General features: G+C 38.1%; 2 protein-coding genes across 3 annotated transcripts; both read left to right on the top strand.

Annotated features, from left to right (window-relative positions):
- The first annotated feature begins 1,336 nt into the window (after positions 1–1,336).
- LOC146138877 (N-acetyllactosaminide beta-1,6-N-acetylglucosaminyl-transferase-like) lies at positions 1,337–7,027 on the top strand. The gene is made up of 6 exons (XM_083393890.1): positions 1,337–1,538; positions 2,241–2,327; positions 2,933–3,197; positions 4,078–4,199; positions 5,285–5,613; positions 6,453–7,027. Exons 1-6 carry the CDS (start codon positions 1,375–1,377, stop codon positions 6,644–6,646), a joined length of 1,161 nt encoding a protein of 386 aa, XP_083250016.1. The 5' UTR covers positions 1,337–1,374; the 3' UTR covers positions 6,647–7,027.
- A 5,567-nt stretch (positions 7,028–12,594) lies between these two features.
- Positions 12,595–19,957, top strand: LOC146138876 (uncharacterized). 2 transcript variants are annotated; one of them, XM_083393606.1, is made up of 7 exons: positions 12,595–12,792; positions 13,447–13,624; positions 14,214–14,244; positions 14,515–14,589; positions 15,697–15,804; positions 16,423–16,565; positions 18,705–19,957. In XM_083393606.1, the coding sequence occupies exons 1-7, from the start codon at positions 12,641–12,643 to the stop codon at positions 18,957–18,959; spliced, it is 942 nt and encodes a 313-aa protein (XP_083249732.1). In that variant the 5' UTR covers positions 12,595–12,640; the 3' UTR covers positions 18,960–19,957. The 2 variants fall into 2 exon arrangements, with proteins under 2 accessions (XP_083249732.1, XP_083249733.1); XM_083393607.1 differs by having other exon boundaries at positions 13,447–13,600; positions 18,705–19,956.
- Positions 19,958–19,972: the final 15 nt, after the last annotated feature.

Below are 19,972 nucleotides of genomic sequence, written 5' to 3'. Positions count from 1 at the left end.
ATAAATATCATTGAAGTTTGCATAAATATCATTGAAGTTTGCATAAATATCATTGAAGTTTGCATAAATATCATTGAAGTTTGCATAAATATCATTGAAGTTTGCATAAATATCATTGAAGTTTGCATAAATATCATTGAAGTTTGCATAAATATCATTGAAGTTTGCATAAATATCATTGAAGTTTGCATAAATATCATTGAAGTTTGCATAAATATGTAAACGGAAGTAAATGCAGTTTGATTGGACAATCAATGCAGTTGCCATACAACGGCGGACGTAACCTTACTATGAATTTGTTTGGCTATATACCACGTTCCAACAGCAGTCTAGCTGTCGCCGAAACAGCTGGGTTTCCTTCCCTTAGCTTTTTCCCAGCATGGGCTTATTGACTGGGAACAAGCGATTTTGTTTAACACCAAGCAGAGTAAATTCAGTAAGCTACCACGGTTGCGTTTTTTTTTTTAGTTAATACAGTTCGACTAAAAAATACCATAAACAGCTTTTGAGCGAAGAAACTAGGTTTGTAAAAAGCATATTTAGTTAAAATTTGAGTTTAAACCTACCTAAATACGTCATTAGGTTAGTGAAAATTGGGTTCTTGATTTCTGTCTTTATTTTGGCTCACTGAAAGCTTTTAACCCGGCCAAATTTCTTAAGATGTTCCGTTTCTCTCCGAGCTGCTGAATTTTTCACCATAATTTGAAAGCGGTCTCTGGAATAGTTTTTCTCTTTATACTAATTTACCCATTTGTTTTCGTTTAAAATCTGGTAATAACTTGGTCTGTGACATCATAAGTCGTGTAACAATATGTGTTAATAATTTTCGTTGAGTCGACATAATCAATAATTTTCGTTGAGTCGTCACTAATTATTTTTCCTTAACTTTTATCGTGCGTCGAGAGTTTTTTATGTTTGCCTTTCTCACGTGTTTTAACAACCACTGGTAAAAATACTTAGAAATGGTTTACTAAATGATAAAAACGTATACCACTGTAAGCAAGATTAGTTGATTTAAATCGTGAAAAGCCATGATTGCCATACCTCTAGATTTTACCATATCTCTTTTGGATACTCTTTTGAATTATTGCGAACCTGACATGTTGTAACTAATTCGCAACTTAAAATACTCTCTAACAATTTATTGATTAGCTCTAACAATTTACACGTTTAAACAGGAATCGTAAGGTTTAAACCCTGTACAGAATGAAGTACAATTTGCTGTTTAGAAACAGCCTTCTACTGCTGACGATAAGCAGCCTGCTGCTGACATTACTGTACATTACCGGGCATGCCCAGTTCAGGCCAACCCCAACTGTACAGCAGAACCAGCACCAGAAACAGCTGCAAACAATCAATCCTAATCTATTTGCAATGGATGCCGAGCCCCCTAAGGTATTGAGTGACGACCCTGAGTGTCTAGAGTTGCTGTATGGAAATGGAAACAGCAGCCTTGTTAAAAACCGACGCCCAGACAACACAACTGACAGGCAGGTGTTCGACACTTTAGCGCTGGGATGCCAGGAGTTCAAACGAAGGTATGAGACGTTAGGAGTAACGAATGAAAATTACCCCGAATTAGGTGTGGGATGCGAGCCGATTCCCGATGCCAAGTTGTGGTATCGGTACTCGTCTGATACCCGGGTTGTTTCGGTTCCAATCCGAAATAATATAAGAATTTCAGCCATGTTTTGCAATCTAACTTAGTAATTTCTCCTTAAAAAGTAAATTTATCAATAAAATGTAGGTTAACAACTGGAGGTAACTAAACCTCATAATGCGGAAATAAATTGAGGCCAAATAACTTGAAAAAATACCTTTAGACCAGGGGTTCTTAACCTTTTTTGTATGTTTTACCCTCTTAACAAAAATAAATTTTAAATTTACCACCAATATCCAAAGTGGTCCTAATTTATTAAAACAAAGTAAAAAAATTACGTCAATTAAATTCAGTTCGTCGGCTGCCCTTGTTGTTGTAGCAACGTGTTGTTCAAAGTCTGCTAAAGTAGTAGATAATGCACAACGAATATCAGATTCAACATATTAAGTCGGTTTTAGATTTGATAGTAAGGAATGCAGAGAAGCCGTGGATCGCAAAATCATAGCTGAAATTCCTATATTCATTTGGTATCGGATCGGCACCGTTACGATCCTAGTATCGGACGAATAACGATAATACCACTTGTACAAGGTACCGGTCCAATATAATCGAGCATCTCTAATCGGTACATTGTCTTCAGGTACTTGTTCAAAATCAACGAAGATCCGATTTACATCACAGAAGAGGAGAGAGCTTACCCGATCGCATTCAGCATCCTTACCCACAAGTAGGTGTCCGATAATAGTTGCTAGTATCGCAAATCGGTCGATATAACGGTGATATCGCTGTCGTTCTTAAAGGGGCTATTCACCCAGACACTAAAGTAGTCCAAATCGATATTAATCACTAACCACGTGTAAACGTAAAAAAGCAGTTCAGGCAAATAGCCAAAAGGCACTTTTTATGAGGCTATTTATTTACACAGCTAACCAAGTAGATTGGATCAATTTCCGAAAAAAGTCTTAAAAGAACATCACATTTAATACTACCAACACCACCCAAACCCCAACCCTAACCTAAAGAAATATATAATCACGTATAGGTACATGTGTAAACAAGAGATCAGGGCAAACAGCTCTTTCTACTAAAAAAGTATCACGTTACCGAAAATCAAAAGCCAAGTAACGAACGTCGCTTTTATAAAATAGAATGCGTGACGCTGTTAGCGCACAATCAAGAATCACGAACAATTCGCTCATAGGCATTTATCAAGATGATTTTGTCAATTTGTGAGGGCCATTATTGACCCCACAGGTGTATCTGCACATAAATCGTGTAAAACCCGCAATTGTGTTAAAAATTTACGTCCTAAAAATGCATTTCGGTTCACAGCAACGCGCACCAACTGGTCCGGCTCCTCAGCGCCATCTACGCGCCACAGAACGCCTACTGCATCCACGTGGACAAGAAGGCCAACTTCTCTCTTGGACCTATCGTGTCCTTGCTCTCCACCTGCCTCCCAAACGTCCTCCGAAGCAGCTCCAGTGCGGATGTTGTGTACGCCGGATTCTCACGTCTCCAGGCTGACCTCAATTGTATGTCCGACCTGCTGGACTCTGAAGTTAAATGGACGCACCTTGTAAACCTATGCTCGCAAGTAAGTAACATCACTTTGTTTCCGTTTAAAAGGGTTGTACACAAGCCTCGGTTAAGCTATTTTTAAAATAACTTAAGTCCGAGGAAAGTCATCTGCAAAAGAAAGTCCGAGCCAAGCCTTTTCTCAAATTCCGTAGCCCTGGTAGAACACTGTTTTTCGTATTTGTTTTCTAAACGTTGTATACTAACGTTGACTCTACGAGCCAACAAAAAGAGTGGCAAAGAAATACCTACGCTTAACTTTTTTGTCCATGTTAGTCTTGGATGTATTTTATTTAGTTATTTTAGATTTCATATAATATTATAATATTTTTTACTATGAATTTGTATAGATAAACTGATGTTGTCATTTATTTATGTGGCGAAATGCTTATTTAAACGTTTTAGACCAGCGGTTCTCAACTAGTGGGCCATGGCTTACGGTGGGCTATAAGAACATTTGAGGTGGGCCACAGACCAATTTAAAAAAATTAGATTTAGTTTTATTTGTGTTGCTGTATTTAATTCTACAGGAATAATGGCTTGGGGAGGAACTAAAGGAATGTAAATTTATTCAGCCGCAAGTATCTCAGTAATGCACGGTTGAATAAATAATCTATTTTGAAATATGTTCTGCTGTGTTTTGTTCTAAACCTATTTTAAAGTTTTTTTTCATAAAACTATTTTTTTGCAACCTAAATGGGTCACGAAAGAACCACTGTTTTTAGACCTTGCTGGCTGATTGTTGTTCGAAGAGGTGTGGTTCTCAAGCTATTAAAAAATTAACTTCTATCGTCGGCATTATGTATTCTGTCGGACTCTGTTGTGGAAACAAATACTAAGCTTACGTTACATTGATTTGAATTGTTTGCGAAATCCAAAACGTTTACTTTTGTTCTCAGGACTTTCCTCTCTACACAAACCTTGAGATGGTTCGACAGCTGAAAGCACTCAACGGACGAAACTCCATCGGAGGTCATTTGCCCGCTCAGGCGGACCTGGAAAGGACTCTTTACGTACATCGGTAAATATAAGGATTTTACTAAAAAAGTGATTTTTTAAGTTTGGAAGTTTTTTTGTTTTCTTTTAGTTGTATAATAAATCTCTGTTGACACCTATGACCGTTCTAAGTTGATTTAGGTCACTGTTTGTAAATAATTTAAAACTCCTTTTGTAAAATGACGTCACTGAGACTAGTTTTCTCCTGCGTGTTGTTGTTATTTTTTGGTTGATTGATTAAGTTGTTCATAATGGGACAAGTTTACCGATTTTAACGATTTGTTATTTTAATACGATTACATTGATTTCACAAGGGCATGACTTGTTATTTTTTTAAAGGCTTGACTTGAACTTAAGTTTGCCAAAAGGATACAAACGTTGATAATTAATCCTTAATCTGACATTTAGGTTGCACCGTTGTTAAACGTCAATTTGTATTGTAATGTTGCCAGGCTATCGCATCGCACAATAGTGCTACATTAGGTTAAAGCAGTGCGGCGGAGTCGCCAATAATAGCCCGACTCCTTAGATTTTTCATTTCAACCATTGGGTGATATACAGCAGTCCACAGAAAGTGTAAATCCAAAAAAGTGTTTATACAGCAATCCTCTCATGTGTCATACAACTCACCAGGGCTGCGGAGTCGGTTAAAAATAACCCGAGTCCGACTCCGGCCAAAAAATAAACCCGAGTCCGACTCCCAAGTCCCGAGTCCAACTCCGGTCAAATGTGCGATTTTGTCGAGTCCCGAGTCCGGCCCTGACACGATAGCGTGTATTCCGCCTATTTACGGAACTAAAATAACGTGGATACTCAGCAAACCACTTATAGGGTGTCATACAACTCATCCACTCACAATATGTGGTTGTAAAGTATTCACCATATGCTATTACACCTTTAAAAATTCCAGTTGGCGGCCATAATAGTTTAAAAATATGGTACTGCGCATGTCGGACTCGGGACTCGGGTAGTTTTACGCGGTCTTACTCGAGTCCCGAGTCCGGCTCCGAAGCCCTGGAACTTACCCACCCACAATACCGTACTTTGTCCGGTCAAACCCCCCAAAAAGTGTTTTTTCAAATAAAACTTAAACTTGCCCCTTATGTACAGGGTCAAGCAAAAGATAGACTCAGATGGACGGGTTTCCAACCAAATGGTGCGAACTGCCGAGCGCAAACAGCCCCCACCTTACAACATGACAGTCTACAAGAATCTCGCGTACAACATCTATGCCCGTCCTTTTCTCCGCTGGGTGTTGCGAGAGAGCAAGAAGGCCAACGCCCTGCTAGAGTGGTCACGTGACAGCTACAGTCCTGACGAGCACTTCTGGAAGATGTTGGACATGCTGCGAGACGAGGCGCCTGCTGTAAGTGCTCGAACTGATGAATGGCAGGTGTCCAGGTACATTAACTGGTGGGGACCAAAGAAGCCGTGTGCAGGTTTGTTACGTTTAGGTGCACAAGTTGCAGCGTTGTTATAAACAAATCATGTTTAGACTCCATTTCTTTTCTTGACTGGCTTGTATGTTCGATAGTAGATATTTCCTTGGTGCTGGTAAGCTATCACATTCTGTTCAGGCTCTTCCCTTTAAATACAAGATTACTTTTAAAGGTTAACAATAAATAAAAAACACACAATAAGACCTAAAAAGCTACAATATCCAAAGCAGATTATCGGTAAAACTCGTGTAAAACACGTCGATTTAAGGAATTCTGACAATTTAATTTAACAAATGCGTTGTTCAACAGGTTGCTGACATCGTAATCTAAAATAATATGGACGATTTAAATTAACAAAATGTTGTTATACGGGTTACTGGTATTATAACTACTTCTAATACACGACAGTTTAAAGACTTCTCACAATATTTAACAAATGTGTTGCTTAAAAGGTTGCTGACATCGTAATCTGAAAGAATTTGGACGATTTAAATTAACAAAATGTTGTTAATTGTTGGTGTGCTGCGATTGAAAATGTAATTAGTTTTGTGGCGGTTAAATGAGGTCAGCTCTTTTTTTTTCCAGTGTTGTAAACAAGTCATTTAAGACTGAATTTAAGACTGACATAATAACCTCTTAAAACACGTCGACTGAGGGAATTTGGACTATTGTTTTAACAAAAGTGTTATTATTAGGTTACTGACATAATAATCTAAAATAATTTGGACAGTATTTCGTAACAAACGTGTTGTTTTACAGGTTACTGGCTAGAAACCCTTCCAAAACACGACAATTAAAAGACTTTTCACAATTATTTTACCAAAAGTGTTGTTTTACAGGTTACTGGCGCCATTACCACTGTACGTTTGGCGTCGGCGACCTACAAAAAATCCGCGACCAGAGGGTTCTCTTCGTCAACAAGTTCGACATCGCGCATGACTCTCGGGCGCCCACTTGCGTTAGAAAGTGGCTGGATGAGCGCAAGCGACGCCTGGACGTCCGGAACCCGGACAAGGCGCCAAGGGTTCCTTGAAAAAACCTCACCAGGTTGTGTGGGTTTTGTTGAGCCCTGGTGCTCTGGATTGCACCACGTGGTTGAGTTGTTTTTGGGACTTTGTTTGAAAGCGGTGGAGGGAAAGCCCCTTGGCGATGCTAAAAAACGGTCTTGGTCATTAAAAAGGCCAAATTCACTGAGTAGAGATTTTGTTTTAGGAGAAATGTGTTATTAAGGATTTTTTTTCTTTTTTTTAAAACATCGCTGTCAACAAAGTTGTGCTTTTCTATGGGCAACGACGCCATTCTCGTTTGTGCTAAATCACCATGCAATGCAGTTGAAAGGGTAGGTTTCTTTTACCTTTAGGGGTCCACCAAACTACCGCCCGCGGGGCAGACCCGGTTCGCCCGATCAAATAATCCGGCCCACGGCTTAATGAACCAGAGTACAGTTCAAAAACTATTTTTTTTATGAAACTTTGAACTGTACTGCAATACATTTAAGGCTAGCCTTAGTTGTTATTGAATAGTTATTTATATTTTCTTTGTATAAAGATACAAACCACAAAGTTGGACAATCGTAAATCCTCACAGTTATCCGACCAGCGATGATTGGGCTTTGCTGTGATACAGTACTTGAGACCCCTGATCTAGCTCAACGGTCTCCAAAGTTTTTTTCCATGAAAAGCCAAATAACTGTAAGACCTTACCATTGCGGGCCACATAACAGTTAGGATTTACATTTACAATTACTGGCCGGATATCCAATTTTTTTGTCGAACTTTATTAGCTTGAATATCGTTAAAAAAAGGAAATTTAGATAACTATGCAATAACAACTGCAGAGAGCCTTCCTAAATTGTCGTACAATTAAGCAATGTAAAACACCACGCCCAACAACATGCGAAGTAAAATGACACACAAAAGCAAATAAAATGGGCTAAAGAAGGCTTATATTCAATAACAACTGTATTGGGCATTATTAAATTGTCGTAAAGTTTAAAATTTCAACAACATTAAGTTTTGAATTGCATTCTACATCATTTCAACTGTTGCTTTGGCGCGTTAAAGACGCTCTTTTCTAAAATAGGTAATTTGTCTTGAGCTGGGTTGAAAAGAGTGGCCGATAAAATAACGAGTAACGCGTAATTAATTTTCGAGTGTTTGGAGTTGACGGTTATGACGTCTTTATTGATTTTATCGTCCGAAAGCCGAACACGCACATGTGTGTACAACTGCTACCTGAAGTGAAAGTAGAATACTTTTTGAAAATTTTTTGAAAATTTTCCGAGGTAACATCATATAGTTACGTCATAATGAGACGTCTGAAACTAATAACCTAATAGAAAACGTGAAGCTATCGTTATATGATCTTTAATAAGGAAAATAATCTTCAATAAGGAAATAAATGCCGCGGTTCGCTAGAATTGACTCCACGGGCCTGATTTAACCTAGCGAAGGGTCGTAGTTGGGTAACCCCTTCTCTAGCTAGACTGTAACAAACTACCGTTGATCTAGACCAGGGGTTCTTAAACTGGGGTCCATTGGGGGTACGTGAACTAGTTTTAGGGGGTCCATGAAAACAAAATTGAACTATTAGTGTATATTTAGACAATTAATTTTTCAACGAAAAATTTGCTATATTAAAAATAAAAAGTTTTTGCCCTATAGTTAGACTTTTTTTCATTTCACATATTTAGGACAGGAAACAGCAAATTTCTGAAGTCTGTTTGTATCATGACGTAAATGTATGACGTCATTTCTAAAAAAAATTTGTCTACACGGGTCCATGTGAAGCAAAAACTTATTTTACCCCTGAGCTTAGAACCCCTGAGCTAGACAGTCACAAACTAGCACCAAATAGGGGATTAGTAATTATCAGTTTGCTTTCCAGGAAAATCATTTCCCTCTGCGATAAAATTCGTTGCTTGTCTGTGTCTATGAATAAGGCTACCCAGATGCCTACCCAGATATCCTTATACTCTATTTATTTTCCTAAATTATATATTGGCCTTACAGGCTTGCCAGATAGTCTTTGAGTCTTTAAAAGCCTTTTGATTGATTTTATTTGATTTGTAGTCTTGCCTTCACAAAGTGCCGTAGAAAAACTATTTTCTTTATAATATTTGTTGTTGTCTTGGCTACGCAGTTTTGTGTTAAATTTATATTTAGGACTTCGACCCGAAAGACCGGAAGTCGCCAAGCGATTTAACTCAAGGGCATAATGGCTGGAGGTTGTAGTAAGACATAGTAAGAATATCAAAGCCCATACAGAAGTTTTGATATTCATTCTACGTCTAACTACAACCTCCAGCCATTATCTTAAGAGTTATTCCAAACGTATATTATGTTACCTACTTCTGTATGGGCTTTGATATTCTTACGATCTTATTTAACTTCTTTGAAAAAAGTCTGTGAATGACTTTAATTTATTTATCATCAAAAAGTGTGTCAATTCCTCTTTAATTTTACAACCTTGGCATAACATTCGCATTTTTACTCTAATCATTGATTTTTTGTGTTGTTACAAATGTATTGTAAGATTTGTATTAATTTAAGTTATTTGAAATGTCTGAATCACTTTGAATATATTTACTCAAATATGTGTCACTCCTGCTTTAATTTAGCCAAATTTGGCTTAAAATCTGTATTTTTGCTCTGAGCATTGATACTTTGTGTTATTACAAATGTATTGTAAGATTTATATTGAAAACCTAACGCTGTAGTTCATATTGCAAAACACTGTTTTTCAATCTATGGGCCGACTGCAGTAGTTTCACACGTGAAAATAATTAAATTTAAATTCCATAATGCTAAACTCCAATGTTTCGTTCGCTAACAAAAGTTCAGTGAATGAAATTGGTTCGCCAAAGCTTCATTGTTGTATTTTAGCTTAATTTTTGGGTCGCCTCAAAAAGGTTGAGAAGCACTATTATAAAGCTTGTCAAGCTAAATATTTATTTGTGATGCGTATTGAAGTCTCAATACAAGTTTTATTTTCAAATTGCACTTCATATTATTTTTGTGTTCCAACTATACCGCTTGTGTATGTGTCGCTTATGCAAAATACAACATTATACCGTACTGTGTTGGTTTGTTTGGTTTATTTTGTGTAATAGGAGAAAAATAAAAGATTGTACAAAATACATAAATATCAAATACCAGGTGGTAGTTTAGGTACTCGCCCCATACTGTCGGTAACCCTTTAATACCCAATAAAAATGGAATTTACATCCAGTAAAATTCACCAGAATTACGTTTGTAAAGGTTTGATTTTTAATCTTTATAAAATATCGCGACATCCATAAAATTTTAACGCTAAATAATTAAAATTGGTAAACCTCCCATTATGAGCAATAACTCGACTAAAAAGAACAAAAACGCAACACGAAGCAAGCAACCTGTCTGATGTGTAAAACTTAATGTGAGTAACCCAATTTTATAAAAGAATGTTTAAATGAAAAAAACAAACATCATTTTAAACGAAGTCATTTGTTCAGAAAAGATTTAAGCCAAGTCAAGTCATTTGAAAATATAGACTTAAGTAGCCTACACTTAAATCAAGTTATTAATTTCAGTATTTTAAACACTGTCAAATCAAAATGGCGACCCGCAGCCTAAACACACCGAAACTGTTGTTGTAAGGTCAAGTGGCAAGCGAGAAACTTATTGGCACCTATTTATTTCCAATCAAGGAAGTCTGTCGAGACAGAACATCCAATAGTCGAGCAATTGCAGCTTTGATTTCGAACGTTAAAAGAGTCTGAAGCTTTTCGGCGCCGACGCTTAACAATTCTTCTAATTTGAATAACATGCTGATGATGCATAAATATGCTGTTGCTACCAGGCATAGTATATTTAAAACAGGTTCCTCTGGCAATATATATTATTTTCTACCAACGTTTCGGCTTACTATCCGGCAAGCCTTCGTCAGGGACTAACACACAAAGCCAACAAGACGCAAAGTAAAATCACACTAAGCAAAAAGGAGATAAAAATGTGCGAGACGCGTTTAAAATTCACGGCGATAAAACAACGTTCAAAATATAAAGCGATACTGATGATGCTTTTAGGAGCGAAATATATTTATCACGTTACAACCAAACAAACTGATTTTCGGTTTAATATGTTCTGTACTTAATTGAATCTTTCAGACAGATTTCAGGCAGACCAAACCGTCGCTAAACTCGGATTCAGGCAGATTAGTTGATTCGAAACGACAATTTTGGACTTTTAACAAAAAAAACAGAAATCCTGTGTTTTTTATTTACACAAAATACTGAGCTCGAAAATAAAACAGGGAAATAAAACTGTTGCAGTGATTCTCGAACTGCGTGCCTGAGATTCTAAAGTGAGCCGCAGAATTTTAGTAACCTGTTTATATTACAAAATTAAAATCTAGCTAAGCATGAGAGTAACTTGAATTGACCCTATCCATTTCTTATCTGAATATATTATGATAAATAGTTGCGCGACGCGACCTGATACAAAATGCCGCCATTGCAATAAGATTATAAGCAAATTTGGTAAAACGTGCAAATGCAATGTTTTCCAGGTTTTAAGGCCCTTTTACACTACAGCTGCACTGAGCTAAGCAAAGCGTAATTTGCATTTAAATTCTATTGTGGCGAGCGTTTCACGCTTTGCTAAACTCAAGCCAAGTGCAGCTATAGAAACACGTTACGTTTTGTTATGAATTTTACGCCCAGCGCAGCTCAGTGGAGCTGCAGTGAAAATAATTTCACGCCCAGTGCAGCTCAGCTCCGCTCAGTGCAGCTGTAGTGTAAACGGGCCTTTAGATCAAATATTACTTGAGCGTATACAAGCTTGTTTACCTTCGATTGTTTTTTTGGAAGCATTTTTCTAAGAAAATGAACTTTAAGTTAGAAAACGCGAGGTTGGGCAACAAATAAAAGCTGAAAAAGCTCATTGGTACTGGATTGGCGTTAAAACCACTTTATTGTCGGACAAGTACCGATACCAGCCCTCATTTGCTGCAGCTCTCCCATTGTACGTCAGCAGTGGTTTCCTCACCTGGCTTAGCTGCCATCGTCCTTAAATCGTTTTAATTTATCTCAGGCTGGAAGGATTATTACAAGTAGAACTTATGATCCAATTTTCTGTGGATGCCCTTTTACACAGGCACCTGCGATTGATGATATGTACAAATTTAAAAGTGTTTGACACGTAGAAATATCAAGATTTGAAAATGGTTTGAGACAGTTACATAATATGCAATTAATTGTTTTTTTTGCAATTTTGACCGGGCATCGGCTGCGATCCGATGTGACCGGAAATCCCTAACTGTGGATCAACATATCCCCTGGCATCGCACAAAATTCTTGGTTTCGAAAACATTTCTGCCGTTCGCCATTCAAACCACGAAGCCGAGTCAATTGCTTCCTATGTGCACTGTCAGCAAGAAGAAAAAGTCAGAAAAAACAAGTTAAAGCTGCAAAGAATTGGGCTTTGATCAACAGTTTAACAAAGTGAGCTGTTCAGTTCGTGGCGCTGCTACAAAACGTAAAGTAACTTATGACTCTCTGCAGTTCTTTGCATTAATCTTCAGCGCGCACTTTGAACAATTAGGAGAAGGTTTGAAATCAACATAAGAGTAGAGTACTATTTGATTATTATTGACAGTGTTGTGGTGCCCCAAGTGCACTTAAATTACTTTTTAAATGACTTGACTTCAGTCTTTTGGCCAAATGCCTTGTGTAAAATGATCAACGTTTCGGCTAACTATCCAGTAAGCTTTCATCGCACATTTTTTTTGTATTTTTTGCGTTTTTTGGGCGTTGTTACATTCCCTAATGAAGGCTTTCTGGATAGGCTAATTAGCCGAAACATCGGACAAATAAATAAATACCAGAAGAACTTATTTTTGTATATACTATCCCTGGTAGCATCAGCATATTCATTATTTTCGCTGCAAATTTCAATTTTTATCAGTTCTAGCTTGATTTTGTTTTTTACAATTTTAGTGTTTTTTCGTACAGTTTTTTAATATATTTTAAATACCCGTCGCATGTGAGATGGACACCGTTCCACGATACCGACGCCGCGCAAATGGATTGTGCTCAGAGATACGTTCCTTACCACTACGTTCGTTGTGGCCTCTTGCCGGTCTCTTTCTGGTAGGATTCAGTTTATTCTACTTGGGCTCAAAGACGTCTACTTTCGAACAGTAAGTATTGGATAAAGAAGCTGCTTCTAATTGATATTTCTTGATAAAGAATTGCCAAGTGGCTTCAGCACTGTCAAATCTTTTATATGAATGTCACAGCAAATATTGCTGATTTTCGAAAAAATTTATACAGAAAATGCATGGATAACCGTACGTAGGAGTATTAAAAGTCCCGAGAGTATTCAAAACATTTAAAATGCTACTTAAGTATGGGCGTTTATATTCTCAATACGTCTAACTAAAACCGCTAACCATTCTGCCTTAAATTGTACTTTTTCAGTGTCCTTTTTTCCCCAAAGTTTTATGTCTTCGTAATCGCAATAGATTTTGGCAAATAAACTTAAAACGTGAAAAAATGCAAACATTTTAGATCCGATTTAGACTTCAGTAATATAGGGCATAGGCCGACCAGTCATAACTCAATGGAAATGTCGAAATATTTTCATTTTTCTTTATTTTCTTTTTTCCTTTATCTTTTCTTTTTTAAATTTTCGGGGCTTGGATTAAATTGTGGTCAAAGTAAAACAGTACTCCGTTGCAAAACCCAAGAAAAGCTCATTTCAAAAGTCATTTTTATCAATATTATATTTTAGAATTTTTATATTTTTTTTGTTATTTTTTCACAACCTTTTCTATGTTTTTTATTTAAAACAGGTCTGAGGCGCAACTTCATGAGATCGAGGCCCTAAAGGCGCAGTTGGCCGGTTCCAGGAAGCTTCGCGTCCCCAGGGCCCTGACCCCCGACGCCGGACCCCCCCAAAATGAGGGGATAATCCCCCCTAAAAAGCGGGAAAGACGAAGCGCTCGCGTAAGAAACGTAACCCAAGCTATGGTGGGCAACAGTCAGAAATAGGGATGTCTGATAATTGATACTCGATACTCGATACTCGATACTCGATACCAGTACTCGATACCGATACTCGATACCCGATACCCGATACCCGATACTCGATACTCGATACTCGATACTCGATACTCGATACTCGATACTCGATACTCGATACTCGATACTCGATACTCGATACTCGATACTCGATACTCGATACTCGATACTCGATACTCGATACTCGATACTCGATACTTGATACTCGATACTCGATACTCGATACTCGATACTCGATACTCGATACTCGATACTCGATACTCGATACTCGATACTCGATACTCGATACTCGATACTCGATACTCGATACTCGATACTCGATACTCGATACTCGATACTCGATACCAGTACTCGATACTCGATATTTTGGACAAAAAGTATCGTGTTCCTGTCCGACACCAGATAACGGCATTCCTACGCTCAAATAAGCAAAAGGAATAAAATTAAACCGTTTAACTGTAGTTATTAGTTAATCACAATGAAAAGTATCAGTAATAAGGCGTTTAATATAAAATTAAAAGTGATGAATTGTGTTCAGGTGGAAACCATTCAACGGGCACCTAGATATGGTAAGTCGGGCCAGTACAGTAAGTATTATCGAATAATTTCAGCATTAATAATACCTAAAACGTACACGATGTCTGGCATTTTGTCTTATGCAATAATTTATGTAAAAGTGGAAGATATAGGCTACTTTTTGCGTAAAAGGACCGCTTTGGACGAAGTTTTTGGTTAATCTGCAACTTACGTAAAAAGTATGTAGGCTACTTTTTGCGTAAAAGGACCGCTTTGGACCAAGTATTTGGTTAACCGGAACTTTTATCTTTTTACTTCGTTAGAAGGTGGAGTTACGTATATCAGGTGGGGACGAAAGCATTGCATAAATGACGGCTACACTTCTACAGTTTACTCGGGTAAGACATTCGGTAGCTTTGCAATAAGAAGCTTAACAAACTGACGGTACGACTAACGTACCTCATTTAAAGGGGCCATTAACATATCTTATTCAGTTAAAGAGGCCACCACTACTTGACTATAAATTTCTTAACTTCACGTGATGCGAATGCGTTTTACTGCGATATTATTGTTCAGCTGATTTAAAAATGTTGAGTATACATATTAAACGGTGCTAAACAAAATCATGCGAATTAAAGTTTTTTTTTCATAATTCGTAATGCTACTCTTATGCGTTCAAATGGTGTCTTACCAAAACCAGCAAAGCTTGTATCTGCGATGTTCAATAATATCGAATCAGAGCCTATGCCAAAGCTATATAGGTAGTTGGGCGTTACTAGGATGGCGTTCATGCCCATCCGATAAATTGGGAATTTAGTCCAGAGTTTGAGGTTCAATATCTTTCTAGTGACACAATATCTGAATTTCAGACGTGACTTGCATTCCAAAGCAGCAATTTTACTTTAAAAGCTGAGGTTTGTAAAATACAAGGATAACAAATGGAGGCATTTTAACTTCTGAACGCTGAAGCAAAATCGAGTCAAAAAACAGAAAAAAATACCTTTTGATGGCTTCAATGTTAAAAGATAAATTAAAAAGTGCACATATAAGGTATCGGCTTCTATCCATTATCGGACAACTCTAGCTGTCACTTACCTGATGCCCGATACAAGTATGGGACGAGCGCCGACACTATTACTGGGTATAAGGCAGGGGTGGGCAAACTTTTCCTAGTCGCGGGCCAAAACCAAGCCAAGAAGGGTCTCCACGGACAATTAAATTAAAAAAAATGGGTAGTTTTGGCTTAAAAATATTTCTCACAACGCGAACGCTCTAGATGTGTAAACGCGATACTTGCTCAAAGCCGAAGAATTTTCACATTTACTACGTAGAAATAGACAAATAGTATAAGGAATGGCCTCGTGTCTGGTTTGCGAAAGAGGTGGCGGGCCGGTTGATTTAGATTGGTGGGCCATAGTGTGCCCACCCCTGGTATAAGATTACCGATATCATCAGACAATCTTAGCTGTCACTTACGAATAACTGTAAGTTGAATATGCTTGCAGGAATCGCAGCGGGGTCGCACTATACACACACAGGGGGCGGATCCAACATTCTATGCTTAACTATGAACATCTCCTACACACCGGGAACATACGTCGATGGATCCCAAGGTAAAACAGTATTTAACTAGGTTTCCGTCATTATGATAAAGCGACAGACCCTGTATGACCGAGGTCGTGAGTTCAAACTTAATCACAGGCTATTCGTTCGAATAAGGTGCAGCAATGATGCTATGGCTGTTTCTTAACTTTCCCTGCGTATATCAGTTGGTAGAGAGTCGATCCTTTATGACCGAGGTCGTGAGTTCGAATCTCACCACAGCGAGTATTAGTAACTGGATGCAGCAGGCAACAGTACTATGGCTGTATCTCGACATGCTACCATCAATGGTGCAAGCAATACATGCGATAAAAACAACTAGCCTGTGGTGAGGTTCGAACTCATGACCTCCGGCCTTTGAAAAACGACTTAAGAAGGGTTAGATGACAGTTAGCAGACTCAACATATCCGTCGATCAATGATGCAAGCAGGGTTTTGTAACTCAGTTAGTATAGAGCGACGGTCTCAGTATGGCCAGAGGTCGTGAGTTCGAACCTCACCACAGGCAAATTTTCCCTACAAATCCCTAATCCATCGACTGATTCGACACAAGTCTGTTAAATGGTCCCGATGTACGAAAAAAGAGCATATTTTCGTCTAAAGTTACACGTCTAAACCGTTTACTTCAGATGGTTCGTACTTGTACGGCGTTGAGTACCGGTCTACGTCAAGCTTGGATCGACTGTTCGACTTCAGCGAAACAGGAGGGAACACCTATCGTCTGCACGCCGTTCCCTGCGCTATTTGCATGGCCCACACCAGAAATACACAGGTGAGCAGGTAAACTTTAGGTGATTGACTATTAAACTGTGGTAATAATATGTTTTTATTCGAATGCTCGCAGTCCGCACTTTACCACTTTCCAAGGAAAACAATTTTGCTTCTTTTTCGAAGCGCGGTGCTTGGAGACTCCTTATATCGGCCCACTTGATCACTAGCAGCAAGGCAACTTTCAAACAAAATCAAGCACCCTTAAAATGGCTAAGGCAACCCTAGTTAAAATGCAAAATGGCTTGGCCTAAGTCAGTGCTCCTCAACCCATAAAATATTGGGTCGCTGTTTAGTTTGGTTGGGTGGCCGACTGCAGTAGTTCACATGTTTATACTTATTGATATTGGTTCTGAGAAAGATTTCTTAATTAGGAAAATTAAGGAAGCAAAACAAATAATGTCTTATAATAATTAATTATTCTTTATGCCAATGAAATTATTTATGCTAATGCCTATTTTTTGTTGGCTTACAAGAAAAATAATTGGGTCGCCAAAGCTTACTCGTCATACTTACGCTTAATGTTTGGGTCGCCGCGAAAAAAGGTTGAGAAGCACTGACTTAAGTGAAGAAAAAAAGCTCACTCGAAAAAAAAATGGTGCATAATCAGGGGGTTTTACACGAGCACAAAGTTGCTTCCTACCTCGCCGGTGCTACTGAATACCAGCAACATCAAAACAAAACAAATTGTAAACTCAGTATTTAAATTACTTTGCTTGGCATGACATGTTTTTGTAAGCAAACCGAACCGTTTTTTTGCAAGATTGTAACGAGCCAACAGGAACAGAACCAATTTTTTTGAAAAGTGTCTGAATCTTAGCCGAACCCGAACCTGTCAAAAAACAGTTCACTACAGCATGACGTCACAACTCGTATTTTACAGAGTTTATCTATGCCAGGTTCGATTATTTTTATAGAAAAATGGATATTGATTAAATAAAACGTTGATTTTTTTTGATTTTTTAGATGTTTGAATTATGAAATGTGTGTTTTTAATATGTCACGAAACTTAGAATATATACGAGTTACAATTCAATTATTCTCTTAATAATTATAATTATTCTCTCAAATAAAAATTTATTGACCCACATTTTTTAGTTTAACGCAACTATAGTATTCACATCGAAACTTTTTAAACCGGTTTTAAAATAGATTTAGTCGAACCGGAGCTGAACCGGAACTTATAAATTGCGCCGAACCAAAACCATAACTGAACCTGGAAAGTCAATTGGTTCGACTTTCTGGGTTAAAAAAATGCAGTATTGCCACAAAGCCTCATTTATGCTACCCTACAATTGCTGTTATAGTTTTCTACACACTGCTGGTGATATTGCTGTTTACAATTGCTTTTCATGCGTATTTCTAATACAAAACCTCGTCAGACAGTTTTACTCGCAGAACGAATTGCTGGTTTTAAATATGGCAGTATTGCCGCAAAGCGTCATTATGGTTACACTAACATTGCTGTTTAAAATTTGCTTTGTGCAACACAGCAGATGATAATACTGTTTAAAATTGCTTTTCATACGTGGTGGGATTCGAACCCCAGCCCTCGGAACTCCGCTTACATTTAATCTAGTTATGTTGCCAGGATGAGCAGTTTACTGTTGTGGGATTCGAACCCAAGCCCTCGGAACTCCGCTTACATTTACTCTAGTTATGTCCCCAGAATGAGCAGCTTACTGTTGTCGGATTCGAACTTAAACCCTCGGAAATTTGCTCCCATTAAATCTATTAAAACCCTCGTCAGACAGCTCCACTCTCGCAGAACGAATTGCTGTTTAAAATTTGCCATTCTACAACACAGCTAATGAAATTGCTGTTTAAAATTTGCCTTTCTACAACACAGCTAATGATATTGCTGTTTAAAATTTGCCTTTCTACAACACAGCAAATGATATTGCTGTTTAAAATTTGTCTTTCTACAACACAGCAAATGATATTGCTGTTTAAAATTTGCCTTTCTACAACACAGCTAATGATATTGCTGTTTAAAATCTGCGTTTCTACAACGCAGCTAATGATATTGCTGTTTAAAATTTGCCTTTCTACAACACAGCTAATGATATTGCTGTTTAAAATTTGCCTTTCTACAACGCAGCTAATGATATTGCTGTTTAAAATTTGCCTTTCTACAACGCAGCTGATGATACCTGGAACAGATATTTGTCCGGATGGGTGGACCAGGGAATACAGCGGCTACATAATGGGCTCCAACCACGGTCACAAGCACACCACGGATTACGTGTGCATTGACCGACGGCCCCACGTGGTTCCAGGGTCAGGGGGCGACCAGGCGGGGGCGCTGTTGTACATGGCCGAGACCCAGTGTCCTTCTTTGCAGTGCGAGCCCTATGTTGATGGTAGAGAGGTGCCGTGTGTTGTGTGCACACTTTGAAGCTTCAAGTCAGGGGTGTCCAACTAAAACCTTCCGACATGCCAATTTCTATCTTATAATTTCTTCCCGTGCCGAAGTTCAGCAACTATAATGGTTTGAAATATTAAATGCACTTTTTATAAATAAAGAAAACGGTGTAATGTTATAATGTCAGCAGTTATTGTCATTTGTCGCTGCGATTGTTTTATATTGTGAATAAACAATGGCAATTGTTGAATAACAAATATAGTATTTTGTGACATTTGGCTGAATAACAATTAAGTACGTTATAATTTTAGGGAACTTGAGTGCATTTTTTATTAGGTCGCGTGCCATATTTGGCTAAGTCCTAGTCCCGAGTCCGACTCCGGCCAAATGTAAGATTTTGTCGAGTCCCGAGTCCAGCTCTGACTCTACAGCCTGTATTTTAGCCATTTACGCAACTAAATTAAGGTGGATTTTCTGCAATCCATTCATATTGGTGTCATAATTGATCCACCCGCATTACATGGTTTAAAAATTTTACACCATTTGCTATTACACTTTTACAACTTACATTTTGCCGCCTTAACACTTTTAAAATTTGATACTGCGCATGCGCACGTCGGAATCGGGACTCGGGTAGTTTTACGCGGTCTTACTCGAGTCCCGAGTCCCGAGTCCGACTCCCGACTACGCAGCCCTGCCCCTGCTACAGTGAAATAAAGTCGCCCTTGTAAAAAGATTGTTCTTACTTTTGTGCTTTTAAACCCTTTTACACGCAAAATTGTGTCGCCTGATGATTTCGTTGGGTTACCGAGTGCAGTGATTTTACATGGTTAAATACATACGAACACTCATGTCATTAAAATTCTTAATGCAATTTAGTAATTCATGCTATTTTCTTTTTCTAGTGTTTTGTTTGCTTACAAAAGTTTAAGATAAAGTTGCCAAAGCTTGGCTGTTTTACTTTGCTTTTTGGTCACCGCACAATTTGAAGCCTTTAAGTGAATTAATGTCGCCCTTGTATATAAACATCCTATTTTACTTTTGTG

The sequence above is a fragment of the Ascidiella aspersa genome, chromosome 7, assembly GCF_963924565.1.
Source record: "Ascidiella aspersa chromosome 7, kaAscAspe10.2, whole genome shotgun sequence".
Taxonomy (NCBI): Eukaryota; Metazoa; Chordata; class Ascidiacea; order Phlebobranchia; family Ascidiidae; genus Ascidiella; species Ascidiella aspersa.
Note: the sequence above shows the minus strand (reverse complement) of the source record. Positions and strands in the feature narration are given on the sequence as shown.

Excerpts from the sequence above, each read along its gene's own strand:
- LOC146138876 (XM_083393606.1), top strand. The coding sequence starts at position 12,641 with ATGGACACCGTTCCACGATACCGACGCCGCGCAAATGGATTGTGCTCA. Across the intron at positions 13,625-14,213 it reads GAAACGTAACCCAAGCTATG|GTGGAAACCATTCAACGGGC; the intron begins GTGGGCAACAGT and ends AATTGTGTTCAG. Across the intron at positions 14,590-15,696 it reads CACTTCTACAGTTTACTCGG|GAATCGCAGCGGGGTCGCAC; the intron begins GTAAGACATTCG and ends ATATGCTTGCAG.
- LOC146138877 (XM_083393890.1), top strand. The coding sequence starts at position 1,375 with ATGGATGCCGAGCCCCCTAAGGTATTGAGTGACGACCCTGAGTGTCTA. Across the intron at positions 2,328-2,932 it reads TTCAGCATCCTTACCCACAA|CAACGCGCACCAACTGGTCC; the intron begins GTAGGTGTCCGA and ends TTCGGTTCACAG. Across the intron at positions 5,614-6,452 it reads ACCAAAGAAGCCGTGTGCAG|GTTACTGGCGCCATTACCAC; the intron begins GTTTGTTACGTT and ends GTTGTTTTACAG.